General features: G+C 55.2%; 1 protein-coding gene across 3 annotated transcripts in view; it reads left to right on the forward strand.

Moving 5' to 3' along the window:
- Nucleotides 1–27154, forward strand: part of VIL1 (villin 1) — a 426415-nt gene that overhangs the window by 354190 nt on the left and 45071 nt on the right. For all 3 annotated transcript variants that reach the window (XM_069616842.1, XM_069616840.1, XM_069616841.1), the window contains exon 18: nucleotides 5279–5347. In XM_069616842.1, coding sequence (XP_069472943.1) covers nucleotides 5279–5347 — 69 coding nt within the window. The remainder of the gene's footprint in view (nucleotides 1–5278; nucleotides 5348–27154) is intronic.

Raw genomic sequence — 27154 nt, forward strand, 5'->3', positions numbered from 1 at the left:
AGCTACAGCATGGTCGTAGACCCTCCTGAGTGGAAGGAATTCTATGGAACAGGGTATTTGACCTATGTTCGTTCTCAGTAGGTGGGCTCCCACACTCCTTTTCAATTTAACAATGAAAAGTAGCCGACACCACCAGGGACTTCATGTAAGAAATAAAATAGAGTGAAGAGGCGAAAGCGTTAGGCAGCGATTTCATGATAGGAGCAACAGGTGCAGAAGCCAGAGCAAAAGAAGCATTCATGGAGGGGAGCAGAACAGAAACCCGAGGATTAGTGCAAGGGAATACAATGTGTAGCCATTCAACTCTCATTACCTGAAAGAAGCCATCAAGGAGACAAAGGCCCTCATTACGGGTTGGAGGTATTAATGCACCTGCTTTAATGTTTACTGGCACGTTGCTGCACCGGCCAACTACAAGTTGGTCGGTGAGGTGGCCGCAATGACCTCCAGCTAAAAGATGGGGGTCATTTTGTCACCTTATCAGCAAAAATCGCTGGGATTACAGGTGCCGGTAATATCAGCACCTTTAATACAGGCAAACTCCCCCATGGAGTCCTATCGGACTCCATGGAATGGGGAGTTATACCGTCACCCGGCACTTGGAAGGGGGTGGACATTCCACTGGACCGAGTGCTAATAACAGTGATACAGTTTGCCAGTATCCTGGCGGGTTTACCACCAGGATAACGGAAAACTTGTAATGAGGGCCATAGTCTTCCTGCGATGTTGCACGTATATACAACTGGGTGGTGTACCATACCGGCCCATGGGCTGACCCTTCCAGTAATGGCCTACCTGCTTTAAACTCCCTCACTTCACTCGAGCCCTTAACTTGGCCAGCAGGCCATTATTGGCAAGTTTGGCCTGCCCGCCAATTAATTATCACGTCACTACATATTTATCGGCCTGCATGCTCAAGAAATGTACCTGAACATGGCAAGGCTGGAAGTGAGCTAAACTTGGATACGCACTCAGGTTCTAAAGCCGATTTCTTTTTTTATAAATAAGGGGGTCATTTGGCTGAACTACAAGGCACAGGGAAGCACTCCTTGCCCAATGGATTTAATGCTTTGCTTGAAGTGCAAATAATAGGAATTAGGACTACATTGAAAGCAGATAATGAACCGTCTGCACGGAGAGTGGGGTTCCAGGTGGAACCATCCACACGGAAAGTCAGGTTCCGGGTGGAACCATCTATCACGGAAAGTGGTGTTCCGGATGGAACCATCCGCACGGAAAGTGGGGTTCCGGGTGGAACCATCCGCACGGAAAGTGAGGTTCCGGGTGGAACCATCTATTACGGAAAGTGGGGTTCCGGGTGGAACCATCCACATGGAAAGTGGGGTTTCGGGTGGAACCATCCTCACGGAAAGTGGGGTTCCACGTGGCCATGAAGGTCTATCTTATATTGTGTTTATAGGAACTCATGATTGAGAGTCCTGCAGTGGTATTGGCAAAACATAGGACTCCAGCCTAGAGATGTCAGGGAAAATTAGCTGTGCCATGATCCATTTCACGAAATTGAGAAATGATTGGACAGTGCTGGCTTATAAATGAACTCTGACCATCAGATAAACTCCAATGCAGGTCAAATGCATAGGTTTTGGGTAGCTCGCAATCCATACTTGTCTGATTGGCGGCAGCCCTACAGATAAGGGGGTGTACCAGCCACTTTTACTCACTAAAAATAGGCAAATACCGCCAAAAAAATAACAACAGGCAGTAAAAATAGTATGTAGTGATTTTAACGGAAAAAAACGAATGAAATGATAGCTAAAAAAATAACGAAGAATAAATATAGGGGTGGGGTAAAGGGTTAAAACATGTGGGGGCTGGTTAGGGGTGGGGTTAGGAGCATTGGGAAATGGGGGAATGTGGGAGAGGGCCCCCCATTTAAATCTTAGTATCACTCACCTCCATCAAAACACCAAGAAGCCAGTCAGTGAGCACTATCACCTTAGTATCACTCGCCTCCATCAAAACACCTAGAAGCCAGCCAGTGAGCACTGTCACCTTAGTATCACTCGCCTCCATCAAAACACCTAACAGCCATCCAGAGAGCACTGTCAACTTAGTATCACTCGCCTCCATCAAAACACCTAGAAGCCAGCCAGTGAGCACTGTCACCTTAGTATCACTCGCCTCCATCAAAACACCTAGAAGCCATCCAGTGAGCACTGTCACCTTAGTATCACTCGCCTCCATCAAAACACCAAGAAGCCATCCAGTGCGCACTGTCACCTTAGTATCACTCGCCTCCATCAAAACACCTAGAAGCCATCCAGTGAGCACTGTCACCTTAGTATCACTCGCCTCCATCAAAACACCAAGAAGCCATCCAGTGCGCACTGTCACCTTAGTATCACTCGCCTCCATCAAAACACCAAGAAGCCATCCAGTGCGCACTGTCACCTTAGTATCACTCGCCTCCATCAAAACACCTAGAAGCCAGCCAGTGAGCACTGTCACCTTAGTATCACTCGCCTCCATCAAAACACCAAGAAGCCATCCAGTGCGCACTGTCACCTTAGTATCACTCGCCTCCATCAAAACACCAAGAAGCCATCCAGTGAGCACTGTCACCTTAGTATCACTCGCCTCCATCAAAACACCAAGAAGCCAGCCAGTGAGCACTGTCACCTTAGTATCACGTGCCTCCATCAAAACACCTAGAAGCCATCCAGTGCGCACTGTCACCTTAGTATCACTCGCCTCCATCAAAACACCTAGAAGCCATCCAGTGAGCACTGTCACCTTAGTATCACTCGCCTCCATCAAAACACCTAGAAGCCATCCAGTGAGCACTGTCACCTTAGTATCACTCGCCTCCATCAAAACACCAAGAAGCCATCCAGTGCGCACTGTCACCTTAGTATCACTCGCCTCCATCAAAACACCAAGAAGCCATCCAGTGCGCACTGTCACCTTAGTATCACTCGCCTCCATCAAAACACCTAGCAGCCATCCAGTAAGCACTGTCACCTTAGTATCACTCGCCTCCATCAAAACACCTAGAAGCCATCCAGTGAGCACTGTCACCTTAGTATCACTCGCCTCCATCAAAACACCAAGAAGCCATCCAGTGCGCACTGTCACCTTAGTATCACTCGCCTCCATCAAAACACCAAGAAGCCATCCAGTGCGCACTGTCACCTTAGTATCACTCGCCTCCATCAAAACACATAGCAGCCATCCAGTAAGCACTGTCACCTTAGTATCACTCGCCTCCATCAAAACACCAAGAAGCCATCCAGTGCGCACTGTCACCTTAGTATCACTCGCCTCCATCAAAACACCTAGAAGCCATCCAGTGAGCACTGTCACCTTAGTATCACTCGCCTCCATCAAAACACCAAGAAGCCATCCAGTGCGCACTGTCACCTTAGTATCACTCGCCTCCATCAAAACACCTAGAAGCCATCCAGTGAGCACTGTCACCTTAGTATCACTCGCCTCCATCAAAACACCTAGCAGCCATCCAGTGAGCACTGTCACCTTAGTATCACGTGCCTCCATCAAGACACCTAGAAACCATCCAGTGAGCACGGTCACCTTAGTATCACTCGCCTCCATCAAAACACCTAGAAGCCATCCAGTGAGCACTGTCACCTTAGTATCACTCGCCTCCATCAAAACACCTAGCAGCCATCCAGTGAGCACTGTCACCTTAGTATCACGTGCCTCCATCAAGACACCTAGAAACCATCCAGTGAGCACGGTCACCTTAGTATCACTCGCCTCCATCAAAACACCTAGAAGCCATCCAGTGAGCACTGTCACCTTAGTATCACTCGCCTCCATCAAAACACCAAGAAGCCATCCAGTGCGCACTGTCACCTTAGTATCACTCGCCTCCATCAAAACACCAAGAAGCCATCCAGTGCGCACTGTCACCTTAGTATCACTCGCCTCCATCAAAACACCTAGCAGCCATCCAGTAAGCACTGTCACCTTAGTATCACTCGCCTCCATCAAAACACCAAGAAGCCATCCAGTGCGCACTGTCACCTTAGTATCACTCGCCTCCATCAAAACACCTAGAAGCCATCCAGTGAGCACTGTCACCTTAGTATCACTCGCCTCCATCAAAACACCAAGAAGCCATCCAGTGCGCACTGTCACCTTAGTATCACTCGCCTCCATCAAAACACCTAGAAGCCATCCAGTGAGCACTGTCACCTTAGTATCACTCGCCTCCATCAAAACACCTAGCAGCCATCCAGTGAGCACTGTCACCTTAGTATCACGTGCCTCCATCAAAACACCTAGAAGCCATCCAGTGCGCACTGTCACCTTAGTATCACTCGCCTCCATCAAGCAGTCACTTTTATGTCTGATGGTTTGTTGTTTTCCTGGCTAGGTACAGACACACAAGGAAGCAACAGAACGATTCTAATCGCTGCCCCTTTTGTGCCAGATGATATATTGGTAGGGGTGCCAGATAACTCCATGTCATGTGGGACATTATGCCCAAGTGCTGGCCATTCATTTCTCTGTTGAGTGCCTTCTGGGACTTACAGTCTCGGGTCATTTCAACTGAGTAAAGTGGACTTAAGGAAAACTAAAGTAAGAGCAAAGCAACGGCCTGGAATACTATGTGCTTGGTGGCATGGAGTCATCTAGTAACCTTATATATTGGATATTTAAATTGGTATGACTATTATCATAGGAACCACAGCACGTTACCAACGGATACCAGCACTTTAACAATTAATGATGCTATATATGGCTTCTGTTTTAAGCAGTTATTTTAACATCTGGTGATAGACATGCATTAGCTTGCATGCACAGTCTGACAACTACTCCACTCTCTCAGTGGGCACCTGCAAATTATAAGTTGATGGGGCGATACAAATGTAGGCATCCTAGGTTAGGCGACATCACCATAATGGCAGACATCTAGGGGAGTTAATTGGCATGTCCCAGCTACCATCATAACTGTAATTTAGCCGTCACTTTTATGCCAGATATCCTGCTGGGCATTTATGTCAGCCCATTACTTTCACAATATGGCAGCCTTGAGAAAGCGACGTTGGAGGCGAAACGCTCATCAGCAAGTCATCCCTACGGTATGCTGCAGCTACTTATTTTGCACAGAATGTGCATTGTCCACGGAGCTGATGTTCCTGAACGTGACTTGCCTTCATGTGTGTGTTCCTTGTGCACCTCTGAAACTATTTTGTGACACCCACATGCATGCAGATGCCAACAACGTGTAGAAATAAAAGTACTGAGGAGTTCGTTTCTGGCAATAATGGCATTCTTGTTTGCTCCACAGACCCAGAAATCGTATGCTGAAATGAAAGCGGAACTCGGAGACCCCAGCTCGATCGCTCAGCTCACCAATGTAATTATTTCCTTTTAATTAGTGCTCTGGTTTCATTGGAACTTCATTAAGTGTAATAATGGCCCATGGTAGAGGCTCACAGGTGGCTTAAGCGCCGGATGCAATGATCTCCAGGGACTGTGCTGAGGCGGAAAGGGGGGTCTCTGCATTATTGTGTGATCTTTGGCTGATTTCCCCTTGCTTCCATCCTTTCTAGGGATTGCCCGCGACCAATTCATGAAATCACTTCCTTCTCTGTCACTGTGGTTCTGTGTGATTTTAGCGAAAACATTTAGTCGGCGAAGAATTCATCGAAATGTCTTTGTTTTGACATGTTGATTTTGCTACATATATATTCGGGGAGGGGGGCACCCGGACAAACCCCCTAACTCCTTTACATTATTTCCCTAAACCCACCCCTCACATATATATATGCGGAAAAATTAATTGTAAAAAAACTCGACTAATTCTTCTTTGACGAAATGTACTGCAGCAAAAACTCCCATTCCCATCACCTTGGCTCTTACTCCCCTTCTCCCAGTAGTTTTGAGGCATTTCCATTACTCAGGGTGTACTGGCCAGCTGCGGATTTCCTAATGACCTCTTACGGGCAGGTGGAGATGGGGGGGGGGGGGGGGAATGTTTGCAGGCCGTCTCGCCAGAAATACCTGGCAGATATGTATGTGACGGTGTGGGCCATCCGGGACATTTTAAAATGGGTGGTGGGTAAGAAGGTGTCCGAACATGCAGCATTGTAGCCAATAATACAATTAGGGTGTCGGGCAGCAAAGGTAGTGTCAAGGTTTATTTCCGTACAGCTGTGCACAAATGAATCGGGAAACTGGCATAGTAACCCCCGTGCCAAGAATGCGGCCCCCCAGCACTGAAACCACAGGTTTCTATAGAGTTTTATAGAATGAGGCTCTCACAGAAAAGTAAGTTAGGATGCATGTAGGCGGTCGGTCTTGTTAATAATGGACTTGCTAACGGGACATCATCCGTTTTGCAGCGCATGCTCTTATAGCATCATTCAAGACCTGTACAATTGTGCCTGCCTAATCATGTGGTGCACACCACCCCTCCTCACCCCGCCCCCCAGTAGATCTATCCTCATCATGTAATGGTAGCTGACTCAGCAACTCTTTGCGCCTTACTTCCCCGTTCAGGTTCCCAGCCCGTTAGCCCAAGCTACATTTGTGATGCATAATGGTAGCCCGGCAGTGGCACAGGGATTTAGCCACCGCGTGACCCGCGCAGCGAACACTGGATGAGCGAACACATGGTCCACTTTCTTTCTTTTCTTTCTTTCAATTATCGGAGGCGTGGGCGGACCCACGCAGGCGCTTCCCCATCCTAAAGGATGATGTGCACCAGACCCACCAATCATTACTTAGCTCCCATAAACTCACAACTCCTCCCACCGCCCCGTCTGCCTCACAAAATCCAACATCACACTGCTCCTCCTCCTGCCTCTCACCCCGTCACCTCCCACCAAAGTCCTCCCACTCAGCTCAGCCACACCTAGCATTGTCCAGCTGTGGTGTATACACTGATCCTGAGTCACGTGAGCGAGGCGGAGCCCGCCTCACGTGACAAGGAATGTGAAACGAAATAAAGAGGGGGATGCCCGGAAACGGAGATTCCCATTCCGACACAACAAGCAGCCGGACATGTCTTGTTCGCTGCCCACCGCCGGTGATATTGATTGTGTGCATTTCCACCGTCCAGACCTCTGTGTATCCAGCAGGAGGTCAGGCCTCACCCCATCACACCGGCGACGAGGTGCGGGACGAAGCCGCAAGTGCTGCGCCCCCTACAGCTTGCTCTCGTACTGCCGACTGCAACGAGACACACACCGGCAAATGAAAAGGCGCGAAAGTCAAGTAAAACAGCCCAGAGTGAAGCCGTGGAGCACTAACAAAGCTCCTACAAGGTGAGAGCCTGGGAAAAGGGGGCACACACCCAAGAAAAAAAAAGAGGAAAAAAAGGAAAGTGTTATCAGCACACTAGAGAACAAGTCAGATAACATGGCAAGCCCTCAGAGCAGCCGCACCAGAGAAGGCGGCAGCAGAACCCCCAGGGACCACTACATGAGGATAGAAGGCCCTGATACCACACAACGTTCATGAGGCCTTTTGGCCCATATGCCACAGGAGCAGCCCTCATGTGGTGGACATGGATTCAACAATGTGAACTTAACATGTAAGCCAGGGAGATAACGGAAGGGAAGAAACAGTGCACGCTGCTACAATTAGACATCAGCGCTCTAGCATTGAGGCTGTTTAACACGTTACCTAACAGGGGAGTGATAGACTGCTACATTGCAGCAAAATCAGCACTGAACAAAAAGTTCAAACCTGTGTTGAACCCCGATTACGAACATTTTCAGTTCTGCATGACCAGGCAGAGAGCCAAGGAAGCCATCAATGATTTCCACCCATGACTCAGGGAAATGGCACTAGGCTGCGAATTCCCTGATGAAGACTTCGCCGTCCGCATGCAAGTTATCAATGGATTATCGTCCGATAAACTGCGCAGGGCAGTGTTGTCAGACAAGAACATCTCTCTGGACCGGATCTTGGCCATGGGCAGGTTAAGGGAACGCACAGATGACCAAGTAGTCGCCATGGAGGCTACCATGCAACGATTGCCCCTTGACAACATCCAGAAGGAGGAAGAAATTGCTGTAGTCAGGGGCAGACCAGAAAGAGGACGAACCAACAACGCCAAGCCAGGGCGAGCACGGAAGCAACGAGAATCCTGCCAATGGTATGGGGGATCCTGGCACAGAGGTGAACTGTGTCCAGCTCTAAGAGTTACCTGCCGGAAGTACAAGAGGCTAAATCACTTTGCAGCAGTTAGCCTCAACCCGCCGCCCCCGAAAGCCAGAGCCATCGCAGCAGCACAGAGATCACCTGCCGGCAGCAACACAGACGCCTCCCTCAGAGGAAGAAGCGTCCCCTGAGAGACGCTGCAGTAGTCAGAAAAAGAATAGTGAACGAGTATACATGATATCCAGCATTAAATCCCTGAAGAACAACAAAAAAGGCAAAAGGTCAACGCAACACGCCAGCACCAATCTGTCTGATAGAACACCTACCAAAGTCGTCATGGACACTGGAGCAACGGTAAACGCCATGCCCCTGCTAAAATTCTAGAGGATCAAACCAAGGCCCCAACTCAAAGACAAACGAGTACAACTCTTTGTCTATGGACGCGAAAAGCTGCTACCAGTAGCAGGGTCCTTCCGCTCCGGCCTATCGCACAACAGGACAATGTATCGAGCCAGCATATATGTGGTTGATGCAGGTCTGGAGACACTGTTGAGCTGCCGAAACTGACGAGAAGCTCAAGCTTGTGAAGGTTGCGTTCAGCATCAACACATCTGAAATCGACTGCAAAAGAGCAGTTAAGGAAATAAGGAAATCGGGGGGGGTGGGGGGGGGGTTCGGTTATTGTGAGGAGTTAGGGGGGGTTTGGAGGTGGCATGGCATGGGGGAGTGCGGGCAGGGGACATGCGTTCGGGGTCTGAATCCCACAAACAAAAGACTGACCTTGTGGAAGGCAGCTTGTGAAGGCCACCTTGCGCAAGATCAGTCTTTTGCCTCCCACCTCTTTCCCTGTCCATTTCGGTGGGGTCCCCCCACACACCGTCCTTCCGCTGTGCAGCCTGTTGCCACATTCCCACTGCCCCCAACACTTACCTCTACAGGCTCCGACTGCCTCTTCTGGCTTCCCTCCAGGCTGCTTCCCGGAAACACACGTGTACTGCATCATGCAATGTGATGTGGCCTTTTGTGCTTTGATTTTTCTGGGAAGTGGTCTAGAGACACCAATTGGGGGGCATCGTGTGGTTGGGGTCTGAGAGGGGGGGGACCAGTGGGAGGGGAGGAGCCCTCAATTAAGTGCTGGGAGCATAGGGGGTGAAAACCCTCATTAGCGAGGACAGCAGGGGGTCAGGGCATAGGATTAGGGGATTCAAGGCCAGAAGCTTCGATGGGTGGGGGCGCAGGAGAAGGGATCGGTGGGTGGAGAATTGAGGATCTGTGATTCGACCAGTTTTAATTAAGTGAAATCACATGGATGCGAGTTCAGACAGTTGTATCTGTTTGTATATCTCCTATCATAGTAGTTAAAAAGGCTTCTTGGCGCTTCAATGATTAACGAGACTCGAGGTTAGATAACAAGAAGAGTAAGTAACACATGGCACAGTACAGCGCCAAGTCTTCCAGGAGCTTGAAATAGTAAACTATCATTGACGAGTGTCTCCCAGCCCCCAGATAGCGCCTTGCTGGATTACTGGGAGACGACTGAAACTGCAGTGGGGCTGAACTTCTGGCGCAAAGGTGCTGCGGCTGTGCAATTGGCTTCATCGGTAGGCCTGTGGCAACAATGACGCATGGAGTTGCCCCGTGCCACACGTCGCTACAGAGGCCTAGCCAGTAGTTGGGCCCACCGCAGTGGCATTAACACCTGTAAATACCCGCACAGAGGTCCTGGGTGGGCATTTACAGATTTGGGGCGGGCCTTGCCCACTCAGACCCTACCCTGACTATGCCTCTGCTTAGCTATGCAGAACCTATTTGGGGGGAATGCTCACTTAACGCCAGTGGTCAGCCCCCTGTCACAACTAGCAGTGTCTTACCACACATGCATGTGCCATGGCCTGGCTAAACCGCTGGCATTTCTTTTGCATGGCGCGATGAGCTGCTGCCATGATAAGGTAGGTGGCGCACTGAGCGCAGAATGGTTGGCGCACACACATATGGCAGAGCGCCTATGAAGTCAAGCTTGGGCCAGGGCTTGAGAACGCCAATTATGCCCCCTATGGTTACAACTGTGCGCTCCTCGAAGCCCTTGCTTCTTGGTATTTCTCCTGGGCACATACTATGGCACAGCGCCTAGACTGAACACGAGTGGCGCAGGGTGGCTGTGGTGGTGTGCCCACGAGGCCTTTCTGATCCCGGACTAACTGCTGCAGTTCAAGGACCTCCACCCAAGGGAATGAGGGCCAGTGCCAGGGAAACCCGCAATACTAGGAGTACAGCTCATTAAAACAGCAGACGGAAAAAAGCGCTTTGTTCTTTTCTCGTTATGTAAAATTGAAGAGTGGGCAAAAACCACTGCTCAGACATAGTGTCTTTAGTGGCTTTCAAAGCACTGCATTGGGACTTGCACTTGCAATGCAATTATTGCTGGTGAGGAATGAAGGTCTCATGCCGCAAGGCCATGGACTCTCAGAGTGCCTTGAAAGTTTGGCGAGTGTGATCCGAAACCTGCTACCGAGCATGAAAAGTGCTGAGGCCTGGCATGGAGGGCATGAGGTGGCATGAGGTGGCAGAAATCATGGAAAGTCCTGGGGCCTGGCATGGAAGGCATGAGATGGCAGAAGTCATGGAAAGTCCTTGGGCCCGGCATGGAGGGCATGAGATGGCAGAAGTCATGGAAAGTGCTGGGGCCTGGCATGGAGGCATGAGGTGGCAGAAGTCATGGAAAGTCCTGGGGCCTGGCATGGAGGGCAGGAGTTGGCAGAAGTCACGGAAAGTCCTGGGGCCTGGCGTGGAGGGAAAGAGGTGGCAGAAGTCATGGAAAGTCCTGGGGCCTGGCAAGGAGGGAAAGAGGTGGCAGAAGTCATGGAAACTCCTGGGGCCTGGCATGGAGGGCAGGAGGTGGCAGAAGTCATGGAAAGTGCTGGGGCCTGGCATGGAGGGCATGAGATGGCAGAAGTCATGGAAAGTGCTGAGACCTAGCATGAGGGCATGAGATGGCAGAAGGCATGGAAAGTGCTGGGGCCTGGCATGGAGGCATGAGGTGGCAGAAGTCATGGAAAGTCCTAGGGCCTGGTATGGAGGGCATGAGATGGCAGAATTCATGGAAAGTGCTGAGGCCTGGCATGGAGGCGTGAGGTGGCAGAAGTCATGGAAAGTCCTGGGGCCTGGCATGGAGGGCGTGAAATGGCAGAAGTCATGGAAAGTGCTGGGGCCTGGCATGGAGGCATGAGGTGGCAGAAGTCATGGAAAGTGCTGTGGCCTGGCATGGAGGGCAGGAGGTGGCAGAAGTCATGGAAAGTCCTGGGGCCTGGCTTGGAGGGCAGGAGGTGGAAGAAGTCATGGAAAGTCCTGGGGCCTGGCGTGGAGGGAAATAGGTGGCAGAAGTCATGGAAAGTCCTGGGGCCTGGCATGGAGGGCAGGAGGTGGTAGAAGTCATGGGAAGTCCTGGGGCCTGGCATGGAGGGCATGAGGTGGCAGAAGTCATGAGAAGTGCTGGGGCCTGGCATGGAGGGAAAATGTTGGCAGAAGTCATGGAAAGTCTTGGGGCCTGGCATGGAGGGCATGAGGTGGCAGAAGTCATGGAAAGTGCTGGGGCCTGGTATGGAGGGCATAAGGTGGCACAATTCATGGAAAGTGCTGGGGTCTGGCATGGAGGGAAAGAGGTGGCAGAAGTCATGGAAAGTCCTGGGGCCTGGCATGGAGGGCATGAGGTGTCAGAAGTCATGAGAAGTGCTGGGGCCTGGCATGGAGGGCATGCTGTGGCAGGAGTCATGGAATGTACTGGGGCCTGGCATGGCGGGCATGAGGTGGCAGAATTCATGGAAAGTGCTGGGGCCTGGCATGGAGGGAAAGAGGTGGCAGAAGTCATGGAAAGTCCTGGGGCCTGGCATGGAGGGCATGAGGTGGCAGAAGTCATGAGAAGTGCTGGGGCCTGGCATGGAGGGCATGCTGTGGCAGGAGTCATGGAAAGTGCTGGGGCCTGGCATGGCGGGCATGAGGTGGCAGAATTCATGGAAAGTGCTGGGTCCTGGCATGGAGGGAAAGAGGTGGCAGAAGTCATGGAAAGTCCTGGGGCCTGGCACTGAGGGCATGAGGTGGCAGAATTCATGGAAAGTGCTGGGGTCTGGCATGGAGGGCATGAGGTGCCAGAAGTCATGGAAAGTGCTGGGGCCTGGCATGGAGGGCATGAGGTGGCAGAATTCATAGAAAGTGTTGGGGCCTGGCATGGAGGGCAGGAGGTGGCAGAAGTCATGGAAAGTCCTGGGGCCTGGCGTGGAGGGAAAGAGGTGGCAGAAGTCATGGAAAGTCCTGGGGCCTGGCGTGGAGGGCAGGAGGTGGCAGAAGTCTTGGGAAGTCCTGGGGCCTGGCATGGAGGGCAGGAGGTGGCAGAAGTCATGGGAAGTCCTGGGACCTGGCATGGAGGGCATGAGGTGGCAGAAGTCATGAGAAGTGCTGGGGCCTGGCATGGAGGGCATGAGGTGGCAGAAGTCATGAGAAGTGCTGGGGCCTGGCATGGAGGACATGAGATGGCAGAAGTCATGGAAAGTGCTGGGGCCTGGCATGGAGGCATGAGGTGGCAGAAGTCATTGAAAGTGCTGTGGCCTGGCATGGAGAGTATGAGGTGGCAGAAGTCATGGAAAGTGCTGGGGCCTGGCATGGAGGGCATGAGGTGGCAGAATTCATGGAAAGTGCTGGGGCCTGGCATGGAGGGCAGGAGGTGGTAGAAGTCATGGAAAGTCCTGGGTACTGGTGGAGGGCAGGAGGTGGAAGAAGTCATGGAAAGTCCTGGGGCCTGGCGTGGAGGGAAATAGGTGGCAGAAGTCATGGAAAGTCCTGGGGCCTGGCATGGAGGGCAGGAGGTGGTAGAAGTCATGGGAAGTCCTGGGGCCTGGCATGGAGGGCATGAGGTGGCAGAAGTCATGAGAAGTGCTGGGGCCTGGCATGGAGGGAAAATGTTGGCAGAAGTCATGGAAAGTCTTGGGGCCTGGCATGGAGGGCATGAGGTGGCAGAAGTCATGGAAAGTGCTGGGGCCTGGTATGGAGGGCATAAGGTGGCACAATTCATGGAAAGTGCTGGGGTCTGGCATGGAGGGAAAGAGGTGGCAGAAGTCATGGAAAGTCCTGGGGCCTGGCATGGAGGGCATGAGGTGTCAGAAGTCATGAGAAGTGCTGGGGCCTGGCATGGAGGGCATGCTGTGGCAGGAGTCATGGAATGTACTGGGGCCTGCATTGGCGGGCATGAGGTGGCAGAATTCATGGAAAGTGCTGGGGCCTGGCATGGAGGGAAAGAGGTGGCAGAAGTCATGGAAAGTCCTGGGGCCTGGCATGGAGGGCATGAGGTGGCAGAAGTCATGAGAAGTGCTGGGGCCTGGCATGGAGGGCATGCTGTGGCAGGAGTCATGGAAAGTGCTGGGGCCTGGCATGGCGGGCATGAGGTGGCAGAATTCATGGAAAGTGCTGGGGCCTGGCATGGAGGGAAAGAGGTGGCAGAAGTCATGGAAAGTCCTGGGGCCTGGCATGGAGGGCATGAGGTGGCAGAATTCATGGAAAGTGCTGGGGTCTGGCATGGAGGGCATGAGGTGCCAGAAGTCATGGAAAGTGCTGGGGCCTGGCATGGAGGGCATGAGGTGGCAGAATTCATAGAAAGTGTTGGGGCCTGGCATGGAGGGCAGGAGGTGGCAGAAGTCATGGAAAGTCCTGGGGCCTGGCGTGGAGGGAAAGAGGTGGCAGAAGTCATGGAAAGTCCTGGGGCCTGGCGTGGAGGGCAGGAGGTGGCAGAAGTCTTGGGAAGTCCTGGGGCCTGGCATGGAGGGCAGGAGGTGGCAGAAGTCATGGGAAGTCCTGGGACCTGGCATGGAGGGCATGAGGTGGCAGAAGTCATGAGAAGTGCTGGGGCCTGGCATGGAGGGCATGAGGTGGCAGAAGTCATGAGAAGTGCTGGGACCTGGCATGGAGGTCATGAGATGGCAGAAGTCATGGAAAGTGCTGGGGCCTGGCATGGAGGCATGAGGTGGCAGAAGTCATTGAAACTGCTGTGGCCTGGCATGGAGAGTATGAGGTGGCAGAAGTCATGGAAAGTGCTGGGGCCTGGCATGGAGGGCATGAGGTGGCAGAATTCATGGAAAGTGCTGGGGTCTGGCATGGAGGGAAAGAGGTGGCAGAAGTCATGGAAAGTCCTGGGGCCTGGCATGGAGGGCATGAGGTGGCAGATGTCATGAGAAGTGCTGGGGACTGGCATGGAGGGCATGCTGTGGCAGGAGTCATGGAAAGTGCTGGGGCCTGGCATGGCGGGCATGAGGTGGCAGACTTCATGGAAAGTGCTGGGGCCTGGCATGGAGGGAAAGAGGTGGCAGAAGTCATGGAAAATCCTAGGGCCTGGCATGGAGGGCATGAGGTGGCAGAATTCATGGAAAGTGCTGGGGTCTGGCATGGAGGGCATGAGGTGGCAGAAGTCATGGAAAGTCCTCGCGCCTGGGATGGAGGGAATGAGGTGGCATAAGTCATGAGAAGTGCTGGGGCCTGGCATAGAGGGCATGAGGTGCCAGAAGTCATGGCAAGTGCTGGGGCCTGGCATGGAGGGCATGAGGTGGCAGAATTCATAGAAAGTGCTGGGGCCTGGCATGGAGGGCAGGAGGTGGCAGAAGTCATGGAAAGTGCTGTGGCCTGGCATGGAGGTCAGGAGGTGGCAGAAGTCATGGAAAGTCCTGGGGCCTGGCTTGGAGGGCAGGAGGTGGCAGAAGTCATGGAAAGTCCTGGGGCCTGGCGTGGAGGGAAATAGGTGGCAGAAGTCATGGAAAGTCCTGGGGCCTGGCATGGAGGGCAGGAGGTGCTAGAAGTCATGGGAAGTCCTGGGGCCTGGCATGGAGGGCATGAGGTGGCAGAAGTCATGAGAAGTGCTGGGACCTGGCATGGAGGGGAAAAGTTGGCAGAAGTCATGGAAAGTTTTGGGGCCTGGCATGAGGTGGCAGAAGTCATGGAAAGTGCTGGGGCCTGGCATGGAGGGCATGAGGTGGCAGAATTCATGGAAAGTGCTGGGGTCTGGCATGGAGGGAAAGAGGTGGCAGAAGTCATGGAAAGTCCTGGGGCCTGGCATGGAGGGCATGAGGTGTCAGAAGTCATGAGAAGTGCTGGGGACTGGCATGGAGGGCATGCTGTGGCAGGAGTCATGGAAAGTGCTGGGGCCTGGCATGGCGGGCATGAGGTGGCAGAATTCATGGAAAGTGCTGGGGCCTGGCATGGAGGGAAAGAGGTGGCAGAAGTCATGGAAAATCCTGGGGCCTGGCATGGAGGGCAGGAGCTGGCAGAAGTCATGGAAAGCCCTGGGGCCTGGCGTGGAGGGAAAGAGGTGGCAGAAGTCATGGAAAGTCCTGGGGCCTGGCATGGAGGGCAGGAGGTGGCAGAAGTCTTGGGAAGTCCTGGGGCCTGGCATGGAGGGCATGAGGTGGCAGAAGTCATGAGAAGTGCTGGGGCCTGGCATGGAGGGCATGAGGTGGCAGAAGTCATGAGAAGTGCTGGGACCTGGCATGGAGGGAAAGAGTTGGCAGAAGTCATGGAAAGTCCTGGGGCCTGGCATGGAGGGCATGAGGTGGCAGAAGTCATGAGAAGTGCTGGGGCCTGGCATGGAGGGCAGGAGCTGGCAGAAGTCATGGAAAGTCCTGGGGCCTGACGTGGAGGGAAAGAGGTGGCAGAAGTCATGGAAAGTCCTGGGGCCTGGCATGGAGGGCAGGAGGTGGCAGAAGTCTTGGGAAGTCCTGGGGCCTGGCATGGAGGGCATGAGGTGGCAGAAGTCATGAGAAGTGCTGGGGCCTGGCATGGAGGTCATGAGATGGCAGAAGTCATGGAAAGTGCTGGGGCCTGGCATGGAGGCATGAGGTGGCAGAAGTCATGGAAAGTGCTGTGGCCTGGCATGGAGGGCATGAGGTGGCAGAAGTCATGGAAAGTCCTGGGGCCTGGCATGGAGGGCAGGAGGTGGCAGAAGTCATGGAAAGTCCTGGGGCCTGGCGTGGAGGGAAAGAGGTGGCAGAAGTCATGGAAAGTCCTGGGGCCTGGCATGGAGGGCAGGAGGTGGCAGAAGTCTTGGAAAGTCCTGGGGCCTGGCATAGATGGCAGGAGGTGGCAGAAGTCATGGGAAGTCCTGGGGCCTGGCATGGATGGCATGAGGTGGCAGAAGGCATGAGAAGTGCTGGGGCCTGGCATGGAGGGAAAGAGGTGGCAGAAGTAATGGAAAGTCTTGGGGCCTGGCATGGAGGGCATGATGTGGCAGAAGTCATGGAAAGTGCTGGGGCCTGGCATGGAGGGCATGAGGTGGCAGAGTCATGGAAAGTGCTAGGGCCTGGCATGGAGGGCATGAGGTGGCAGAATTCATGGAAAGTGCTGGGGTCTGGCATGGAGGGAAAGGGGTGGCAGAAGTCATGGAAAGTCCTGGGGCCTGGCATGGAGGGCATTAGGTGGCAGAAGTCATGAGAAGTGCTAGGGCCTGGCATGGAGGGCATGAGGTGGCAGAAGTCATGGAAAGTCCTCGGGCCTGGCATGGAGGGAAAGAGGTGGCAGAAGTCATGGAACGTGCTGGGGTCTGGCATGGAGGGAAAGAGGTGGCAGAAGTCATGAGAAGTGCTGGGGCCTGGCATGGAGGGCATGCTGTGGCAGGAGTCATGGAAAGTGCTGGGGCCTGGCATGGCGGGCATGAGGTGGCAGAATTCATGGAAAGTGCTGGGGCCTGGCATGGAGGGAAAGAGGTGGCAGAAGTCATGGAAAGTCCTGGGGCCTGGCATGGAGGGCATGAGGTGGCAGAATTCATGGAAAGTGCTGGGGTCTGGCATGGAGGGCATGAGGTGCCAGAAGTCATGGAAAGTGCTGGGGCCTGGCATGGAGGGCATGAGGTGGCAGAATTCATAGAAAGTGTTGGGGCCTGGCATGGAGGGCAGGAGGTGGCAGAAGTCATGGAAAGTCCTGGGGCCTGGCGTGGAGGGAAAGAGGTGGCAGAAGTCATGGAAAGTCCTGGGGCCTGGCGTGGAGGGCAGGAGGTGGCAGAAGTCTTGGGAAGTCCTGGGGCCTGGCATGGAGGGCAGGAGGTGGCAGAAGTCATGGGAAGTCCTGGGGCCTGGCATGGAGGGCATGATGTGGCAGAAGTCATGAGAAGTGCTGGGGCCTGGCATGGAGGTCATGAGATGGCAGAAGTCATGGAAAGTGCTGGGGCCTGGCATGGAGGCATGAGGTGGCAGAAGTCATTGAAAGTGCTGTGGCCTGGCATGGAGAGTATGAGGTGGCAGAAGTCATGGAAAGTCCTGGGGCCTGGCATGGAGGGCAGGAGGTGGCAGAAGTCATGGAAAGTCCTGGGGCCTTGCGTGGAGTGAAAGAGGTGGCAGAAGTCATGGAAAGTTCTGGGGCCTGGCATGGAGGGCAGGAGGTGGCAGAAGTCTTGGAAAGTCCTGGGGTCTGGCATGGATGGCAGGAAGTGGCAGAAGTCATGGGAAGTCCTAGGCCTGGCATGGAGGGCATGAGGTGGCAGAAGTCGTGCGAAGTGCTGGGGCCTGGCATGGAGGGAAAGAGGTGGCAGAAGTCATGGAATGTCTTGGGGCCTGGCATGGAGGGCATGAGGTGGCAGAATTCATGGAAAGTGCTGGGGTCTGGCATGGAGGGAAAGAGGTGGCAGAAGTCATGGAAAGTCCTGGGGCCTGGCATGGAGGGCATTAGGTGGCAGAAGTCATGAGAAGTGCTAGGGCCTGGCATGGAGGGCATGCAGTGGCAGGAGTCATGGAAAGTGCTTGGGCCTGGCATGGCGGGCATGAGGTGGCAGAATTCATGGAAAGTGCTGGGGCCTGGCATGTAGGGAAAGAGGTGGCAGAAGTCATGGAAATTGCTGGGGCCTGGCATGGAGGGCATGAGGTGGCAGAATTCATGGAAAGTGCTGGGGCCTGGCATGGCGGGCATGAGGTGGCAGAATTCATGGAAAGTGCTGGGGCCTGGCATGGAGGGCATTAGGTGGCAGAAGTCATGAGAAGTGCTAGGGCCTGGCATGGAGGGCATGCAGTTGCAGGAGTCATGGAAAGTGCTTGGGCCTGGCATGGCGGGCATGAGGTGGCAGAATTCATGGAAAGTGCTGGGGCCTGGGATGGAGGGAAAGAGGTGGCAGAAGTCATGGAAATTGCTGGGGCCTGGCATGGAGGGCATGAGGTGGCAGAATTCATGGAAAGTGCTGGGGCCTCCAATGGAGGGCATGAGGTGGCAGAAGTCATGGAAAGTCCTGGGGCCTGGCTTGGAGGGAATGAGGTGACAGAAGTCATGAGAAGTGCTGGGGCCTGGCATGGAGGGCATGGGGTGGCAGAATTCTTGGAAAGTGCTGGGGCCTGGCATGGAGGGCATGAGGTGGCAGAAGTCATGGAAAGTCCTGGGGCCTGGCATGAAGGGAATGAGGTGGCAGAAGTCATGAGAAGTGCTGGGGCCTGGCATGGAGGGCATGAGGTGGCAGAAGTCATGGAAAGTCCTCGGCCCTGGCATGGAGGGAAAGAGGTGGCAGAAGTCATGCAACGTCCTGTGGCCTGGCATGGAGGGCATGAGGTGGCAGAAGTCATGAGAAGTGCGGTGGCCTGGCATGGAGGGCATGAGGTGGCAGAAGTCACAGAAAGTGCTGGGGCCTGGCATCGAAGGCATGAGATGGCCGAATTCATGGAATGTCCTGGGGCCTGGCATGGAGGGCATGAGGTGGTAGAAGTCATGGAAAGTCCTGGGGCCTGGCATGGAGGGAATGAGGTGGCAGAAGTCATGGAAAGTGCTGGGGCCTGGCATGGAGGGCATGAGGTGGCAGAATTCATGGAAAGTGCTGGGGCCTGGCATGGAGGGAAAGATGTGGCAGAAGTCATGGAAAGTCCTGGGGCCTGGCATGGAGGGAATGAGATGGCAGAAGTCATGAGAAGTGCTGGGGCCTGGCATGGAGGGCATGAGGTGCTAGAAGTCATGGAAAGTGCTGGGGCCTGGCATGGAGGGCATGAGGTGGCAGAAGTCATGGAAAGTGCTGGGGCCTGGCATGGAGGGAAAGATGTGGCAGACGTCATGGAAAGTCCTGGGGCCTGGCATGGAGGGCAGGAGGTGGCAGAAGTCTTGGGAAGTCCTGGGGCCTGGCATGGAGGGCATAGGTGGCAGAAGTCATGAGAAGTGCTGGGGCCTGGCATGGAGGGCATGAGGTGGCAGAAGTCATGAGAAGTGCTGGGGCCTGGCATGGAGGTCATGAGATGGCAGAAGTCATGGAAAGTGCTGGGGCCTGGCATGGAGGCATGAGGTGGCAGAAGTCATGGAAAGTGCTGTGGCCTGGCATGGAAGGCATGAGGTGGCAGAAGTCATGGAAAGTCCTGGGGCCTGGCATGGAGGGCAGGAGGTGGCAGAAGTCATGGAAAGTCCTGGGGCCTGGTGTGGAGGGAAAGAGGTGGCAGAAGTCATGGAAAGTCCTGGGGCCTGGCATGGAGGGCAGGAGGTGGCAGAAGTCTTGGAAAGTCCTGGGGCCTGGCATAGATGGCAGGAGGTGGCAGAAGTCATGGGAAGTCCTGGGGCCTGGCATGGATGGCATGAGGTGGCAGAAGTCATGAGAAGTGCTGGGGCCTGGCATGGAGGGAAAGAGGTGGCAGAAGTAATGGAAAGTCTTGGGGCCTGGCATGGAGGGCATGATGTGGCAGAAGTCATGGAAAGTGCTGGGGCCTGGCATGGAGGGCATGAGGTGGCAGAGTCATGGAAAGTGCTAGGGCCTGGCATGGAGGGCATGAGGTGGCAGAATTCATGGAAAGTGCTGGGGTCTGGCATGGAGGGAAAGGGGTGGCAGAAGTCATGGAAAGTCCTGGGGCATGGCATGGAGGGCATTAGGTGGCAGAAGTCATGAGAAGTGCTAGGGCCTGGCATGGAGGGCATGAGGTGGCAGAAGTCATGGAAAGTCCTCGGGCCTGGCATGGAGGGAAAGAGGTGGCAGAAGTCATGGAACGTGCTGGGGTCTGGCATGGAGGGAAAGAGGTGGCAGAAGTCATGAGAAGTGCTGGGGCCTGGCATGGAGGGCATGCTGTGGCAGGAGTCATGGAAAGTGCTGGGGCCTGGCATGGAGGGCATGAGGTGGCAGAAGTAATGGAAAGTCTTGGGGCCTGGCATGGAGGGCATGATGTGGCAGAAGTCATGGAAAGTGCTGGGGCCTGGCATGGAGGGCATGAGGTGGCAGAGTCATGGAAAGTGCTAGGGCCTGGCATGGAGGGCATGAGGTGGCAGAATTCATGGAAAGTGCTGGGGTCTGGCATGGAGGGAAAGGGGTGGCAGAAGTCATGGAAAGTCCTGGGGCCTGGCATGGAGGGCATTAGGTGGCAGAAGTCATGAGAAGTGCTAGGGCCTGGCATGGAGGGCATGAGGTGGCAGAAGTCATGGAAAGTCCTCGGGCCTGGCATGGAGGGAAAGAGGTGGCAGAAGTCATGGAACGTGCTGGGGTCTGGCATGGAGGGAAAGAGGTGGCAGAATTCATGGAAAGTGCTGGGGCCTGGCATGGAGGGAAAGAGGTGGCAGAAGTCATGGAAAGTCCTGGGCCCTGGCATGGAGGGCATGAGGTGGCAGAATTCATGGAAAGTGCTGGGGTCTGGCATGGAGGGCATGAGGTGCCAGAAGTCATGGAAAGTGCTGGGGCCTGGCATGGAGGGCATGAGGTGGCAGAATTCATAGAAAGTGTTGGGGCCTGGCATGGAGGGCAGGAGGTGGCAGAAGTCATGGAAAGTCCTGGGGCCTGGCGTGGAGGGAAAGAGGTGGCAGAAGTCATGGAAAGTCCTGGGGCCTGGCGTGGAGGGCAGGAGGTGGCAGAAGTCTTGGGAAGTCCTGGGGCCTGGCATGGAGGGCAGGAGGTGGCAGAAGTCATGGGAAGTCCTGGGGCCTGGCATGGAGGGCATGATGTGGCAGAAGTCATGAGAAGTGCTGGGGCCTGGCATGGAGGTCATGAGATGGCAGAAGTCATGGAAAGTGCTGGGGCCTGGCATGGAGGCATGAGGTGGCAGAAGTCATTGAAAGTGCTGTGGCCTGTCATGGAGAGTATGAGGTGGCAGAAGTCATGGAAAGTCCTGGGGCCTGGCATGGAGGGCAGGAGGTGGCAGAAGTCATGGAAAGTCCTGGGGCCTTGCGTGGAGTGAAAGAGGTGGCAGAAGTCATGGAAAGTTCTGGGGCCTGGCATGGAGGGCAGGAGGTGGCAGAAGTCTTGGAAAGTCCTGGGGTCTGGCATGGATGGCAGGAGGTGGCAGAAGTCATGGGAAGTCCTAGGCCTGGCATGGAGGGCATGAGGTGGCAGAAGTTGTGCGAAGTGCTGGGGCCTGGCATGGAGGGAAAGAGGTGGCAGAAGTCATGGACATTGCTGGGGCCTGGCATGGAGGGCATGAGGTGGCAGAATTCATGGAAAGTGCTGGGGCCTGGCATGGCGGACATGAGGTGGCAGAATTCATGGAAAGTGCTGGGGCCTGGCATGGAGGGCATTAGGTGGCAGAAGTCATGAGAAGTGCTAGGGCCTGGCATGGAGGGCATGTAGTTGCAGGAGTCATGGAAAGTGCTTGGGCCTGGCATGGCGGGCATGAGGTGGCAGAATTCATGGAAAGTGCTGGGGCCTGGGATGGAGGGAAAGAGGTGGCAGAAGTCATGGAAATTGCTGGGGCCTGGCATGGAGGGCATGAGGTGGCAGAATTCATGGAAAGTGCTGGGGCCTCCAATGGAGGGCATGAGGTGGCAGAAGTCATGGAAAGTCCTGGGGCCTGGCTTGGAGGGAATGAGGTGACAGAAGTCATGAGAAGTGCTGGGGCCTGGCATGGAGGGCATGGGGTGGCAGAATTCTTGGAAAGTGCTGGGGCCTGGCATGGAGGGCATGAGGTGGCAGAAGTCATGGAAAGTCCTGGGGCCTGGCATGGAGGGAATGAGGTGGCAGAAGTCATGAGAAGTGCTGGGGCCTGGCATGGAGGGCATGAGGTGGCAGAAGTCATGGAAAGTCCTCGGCCCTGGCATGGAGGGAAAGAGGTGGCAGAAGTCATGCAACGTCCTGTGGCCTGGCATTGAGGGCATGAGGTGGCAGAAGTCATGAGAAGTGCGGTGGCCTGGCATGGAGGGCATGAGGTGGCAGAAGTCACAGAAAGTGCTGGGGCCTGGCATCGAAGGCATGAGATGGCCGAATTCATGGAATGTCCTGGGGCCTGGCATGGAGGGCATGAGGTGGTAGAAGTCATGGAAAGTCCTGGGGCCTGGCATGGAGGGCATGAGGTGGCAGAAGTCATGGAAAGTGCTGGGGCCTGGCATGGAGGGCATGAGGTGGCAGAATTCATGGAAAGTGCTGGGGCCTGGCATGGAGGGAAAGATGTGGCAGAAGTCATGGAAAGTCCTGGGGCCTGGCATGGAGGGAATGAGATGGCAGAAGTCATGAGAAGTGCTGGGGCCTGGCATGGAGGGCATGAGGTGCTAGAAGTCATGGAAAGTGATGGGGCCTGGCATGGAGGGCATGAGGTGGCAGAAGTCATGGAAAGTGCTGGGGCCTGGCATGGAGGGAAAGATGTGGCAGACGTCATGGAAAGTCCTGGGGCCTGGCATGGAGGGCATGAGGTGGCAGAAGTCATGGAAAGTCCTCGGGCCTGGCATGGAGGGAAAGAGGTGGCAGAAGTCATGGAACGTCCTGGGGCCTGGCATGGAGGGCATGAGGTGGCAGAAGTCATGAGAAGTGTGGTGGCCTGGCATGGAGGGCATGAGGTGGCAGAAGTCACAGAAAGTGCTGGGGCCTGGCATCGAGGGCAGGAGGTGGCAGAATTCATGGGAAGTCCTGGGGCCTGGCATGGAGGGCATGATGTGGCAGAAGTCATGAGAAGTGCTGGAGCCTGGCATGGAGGGCATGAGGTGGCAGAAGTCATGAGAAGTGCTGGGGCCTGGCATGGAGGTCATGAGATGGCAGAAGTCATGGAAAGTGCTGGGGCCTGGCATGGAGGCATGAGGTGCAGAAGTCATTGAAAGTGCTGTGGCCTGGCATGGAGAGTATGAGGTGGCAGAAGTCATGGAAAGTCCTGGGGCCTGGCATGGAGGGCAGGAGGTGGCAGAAGTCATGGAAAGTCCTGGGGCCTTGCGTGGAGTGAAAGAGGTGGCAGAAGTCATGGAAAGTTCTGGGGCCTGGCATGGAGGGCAGGAGGTGGCAGAAGTCTTGGAAAGTCCTGGGGTCTGGCATGGATGGCAGGAGGTGGCAGAAGTCATGGGAAGTCCTAGGCCTGGCATGGAGGGCATGAGGTGGCAGAAGTCATGAGAAGTGCTGGGGCCTGGCATGGAGGGCATGAGGTGGCAGATGTCGTGCGAAGTGCTGGGGCCTGGCATGGAGGGAAAGAGGTGGCAGAAGTCATGGAATGTCTTGGGGCCTGGCATGCAGGGCATGAGGTGGCAGAATTCATGGAAAGTGCTGGGGTCTGGCATGGAGGGAAAGAGGTGGCAGAAGTCATGGAAAGTCCTGGGGCCTGGCATGGAGGGCATTAGGTGGCAGAAGTCATGAGAAGTGCTAGGGCCTGGCATGGAGGGCATGCAGTGGCAGGAGTCAGGGAAAGTGCTTGGGCCTGGCATGGCGGGCATGAGGTGGCAGAATTCATGGAAAGTGCTGGGGCCTGGCATGTAGGGAAAGAGGTGGCAGAAGTCATGGAAATTGCTGGGGCCTGGCATGGAGGGCATGAGGTGGCAGAATTCATGGAAAGTGCTGGGGCCTGGCATGGCGGGCATGAGGTGGCAGAATTCATGGAAAGTGCTGGGGCCTGGCATGGAGGGCATTAGGTGTCAGAAGTCATGAGAAGTGCTAGGGCCTGGCATGGAGGGCATGCAGTTGCAGGAGTCATGGAAAGTGCTTGGGCCTGGCATGGCGGGCATGAGGTGGCAGAATTCATGGAAAGTGCTGGGGCCTGGGATGGAGGGAAAGAGGTGGCAGAAGTCATGGAAATTGCTGGGGCCTGGCATGGAGGGCATGAGGTGGCAGAATTCATGGAAAGTGCTGGGGCCTGGCATGGAGGGCATGAGGTGGCAGAAGTCATGGAAAGTCCTGGGGCCAGGCTTGGAGGGAATGAGGTGACAGAAGTCATGAGAAGTGCTGGGGTCTGGCATGGAGGGCATGGGGTGGCAGAATTCTTGGAAAGTGCTGGGGCCTGGCATGGAGGGCATGAGGTGGCAGAAGTCATGGAAAGTCCTGGGGCCTGGCATGGAGGGAATGAGGTGGCAGAAGTCATGAGAAGTGCTGGGGCCTGGCATGGAGGGCATGAGGTGGCAGAAGTCATGGAAAGTCCTCGGCCCTGGCATGGAGGGAAAGAGGTGGCAGAAGTCATGCAACGTCCTGTGGCCTGGCATGGAGGGCATTAGGTGGCAGAAGTCATGAGAAGTGCGGTGGCCTGGCATGGAGGGCATGAGGTGGCAGAAGTCACAGAAAGTGCTGGGGCCTGGCATCGAGGGCATGAGATGGCCGAATTCATGGAATGTCCTCGGGCCTGGCATGGAGGGCATGAGGTGGTAGAAGTCATGGAAAGTTCTGGGGCCTGGCATGGAGGGCATGAGGTGGCAGAAGTCATGGAAAGTGCTGGGGCCTGGCATGGAGGGCATGAGGTGGCAGAATTCATGGAAAGTGCTGGGGCCTGGCATGGAGGGAAAGATGTGGCAGAAGTCATGGAAAGTCCTGGGGCCTGGCATGGAGGGAATGAGATGGCAGAAGTCATGAGAAGTGCTGGGGCCTGGCATGGAGGGCATGAGGTGCTAGAAGTCATGGAAAGTGCTGGGGCCTGGCATGGAGGGCATGAGGTGGCAGAAGTCATGGAAAGTGCTGGGGCCTGGCATGGAGGGAAAGATGTGGCAGACGTCATGGAAAGTCCTGGGGCCTGGCATGGAGGGCATGAGGTGGCAGAAGTCATGGAAAGTCCTCGGGCCTGGCATGGAGGGAAAGAGGTGGCAGAAGTCATGGAACGTCCTGGGGCCTGGCATGGAGGGCATGAGGTGGCAGAAGTCATGAGAAGTGCGGTGGCCTGGCATGGAGGGCATGAGGTGGCAGAAGTCACGGAAAGTGCTGGGGCCTGGCATCGAGGGCATGAGATGCTAGAAGTCATGGAAAGTCCTGGGGCCTGGCATGGAGGGCATGAGGTGGCAGAATTTATGGAAAGTGCTGGGGCCTGGCATGGAGGGAAAGAGGTGGCAGAAGTCATGGAAAGTCCTGGGGCCTGGCATGGAGGGCATGAGGTGGCAGAAGTCATGGAAAGTCCTGGGGCCTGGCATGAAGGGCATGAGGTGGCAGAATTAATGGAAAGTCCTGGGGCCTGGCATGGAGGGAAATAGGTGGCAGAAGTCATGGAAAGTCCTGGGGCCTGGCATGAAGGGCATGAGGTGGCAGAATTCATGGAAAGTGTTTGGGCCTGGCATGGAGGGAAAGAGGTGGCAGAAGTCATGGAAAGTCCTGGGGCCTGGCATGGAGGGCATGAGGTGGCAGAATTCATGGAAAGTGCTGGGGCCTGGCATGGAGGGAAAGAGGTGGCAGAAGTCATGGAAAGTGCTGAGGCCTGGCATGGAGGGAAAGAGGTGGCAGAAGTCATGGAAAGTCCTGGGGCCTGGCATGGAGGGCATGAGGTGGCAGAAGTCATGGAAAGTCCTGGGGCCTGGCATGAAGGGCATGAGGTGGCAGAATTCATGGAAAGTCCTGGGGCCTGGCATGGAGGGAAAGAGGTGGCAGAAGTCATGGAAAGTCCTGGGGCCTGGCATGAAGGGCATGAGGTGGCAGAATTCATGGAAAGTGTTTGGGCCTGGCATGGAGGGAAAGAGGTGGCAGAAGTCATGGAAAGTCCTGGGGCCTGGCATGGAGGGCATGAGGTGGCAGAAGTCATGGAAAATCCTGGGGCCTGGCATGGAGGGCATGAGGTGGCAGAATTCATGGAAAGTGCTGGGGCCTGGCATGGAGGGAAAGAGGTGGCAGAAGTCATGGAAAGTGCTGAGGCCTGGCATGGAGGGAAAGAGGTGGCAGAAGTCATGGATAGTCCTAGGGGCTTGGCATGGAGGGCATGAGGTGGCAGAATTCATGGAAAGTCCTGGGGCCTGGCATGGAGGGCATGAGGTGGCAGAATTCATGGAAAGTGCTGGGGCCTGGCATGGAGGGCAGGAGGTGGCAGAAGTCATGGAAAGTCCTGGGGCCTGGCATGGAGGGAAAGAGGTGGCATAAGTCATGGAAAGTCCTGGGGCCTGGCATGAAGGGCATGAGGTGGCAGAATTCATGGAAAGTGCTGGGGCCTGGCCTGGAGGGAAAGAGGTGGCAGAAGTCATGGAAAGTCCTGGGGCCTGGCAAGGAGTGAAAGAGGTGGCAGAAGTCATGGAAAGTCCTGGGGCCTGGCATGGAGGGAATGAGGGGGCAGAAGTCATGGAAAGTCCTGGGGCCTGGCATGGAGGGCATGAGGTGGCAGAATTCATGGAAAGTGCTGGGGCCTGGCCTGGAGGGAAAGAGGTGGCAGAAGTCATGGAAAGTCCTGGGGCCTGGCAAGGAGGGAAAGAGGTGGCAGAAGTCATGGAAAGTCCTGGGGCCTGGCATGGAGGGAATGAGGGGGCAGAAGTCATGGAAAGTCCTGGGGCCTGGCATGGAGGGCATGAGGTGGCAGAATTCATGGAAAGTGCTGGGGCCTGGCATGGAGGGAAAGATGTGGCAGAAGTCATGGAAAGTCCTGGGGCCTGGCATGGAGGGAATGAGGTGGCAGAAGTCATGGGAAGTGCTGGGGCCTGGCATGGAGGGCATGAGGTGCTAGAAGTAATGGAAAGTGCTGGGGCCTGGCATGGAGGGCATGAGGTGGCAGAAGTCATGGAAAGTGCTGGGGCCTGGCATGGAGGGAAAGATGTGGCAGACATCATGGAAAGTCCTGGGGCCTGGCATGGAGGGCATGAGGTGGCAGAAGTCATGGAAAGTCCTCGGGCCTGGCATGGAGGGAAAGAGGTGGCAGAAGTCATGGAACGTCCTGGGGCCTGGCATGGAGGGCATGAGGTGGCAGAAGTCATGAGAAGTGTGGTGGCCTGGCATGGAGGGCATGAGGTGGCAGAAGTC

The sequence above is a fragment of the Ambystoma mexicanum genome, chromosome 9 (genome assembly GCF_040938575.1).
Source record: "Ambystoma mexicanum isolate Mex_15411 chromosome 9, UKY_AmexF1_1, whole genome shotgun sequence".
Classification (NCBI taxonomy): domain Eukaryota; kingdom Metazoa; phylum Chordata; class Amphibia; order Caudata; family Ambystomatidae; genus Ambystoma; species Ambystoma mexicanum.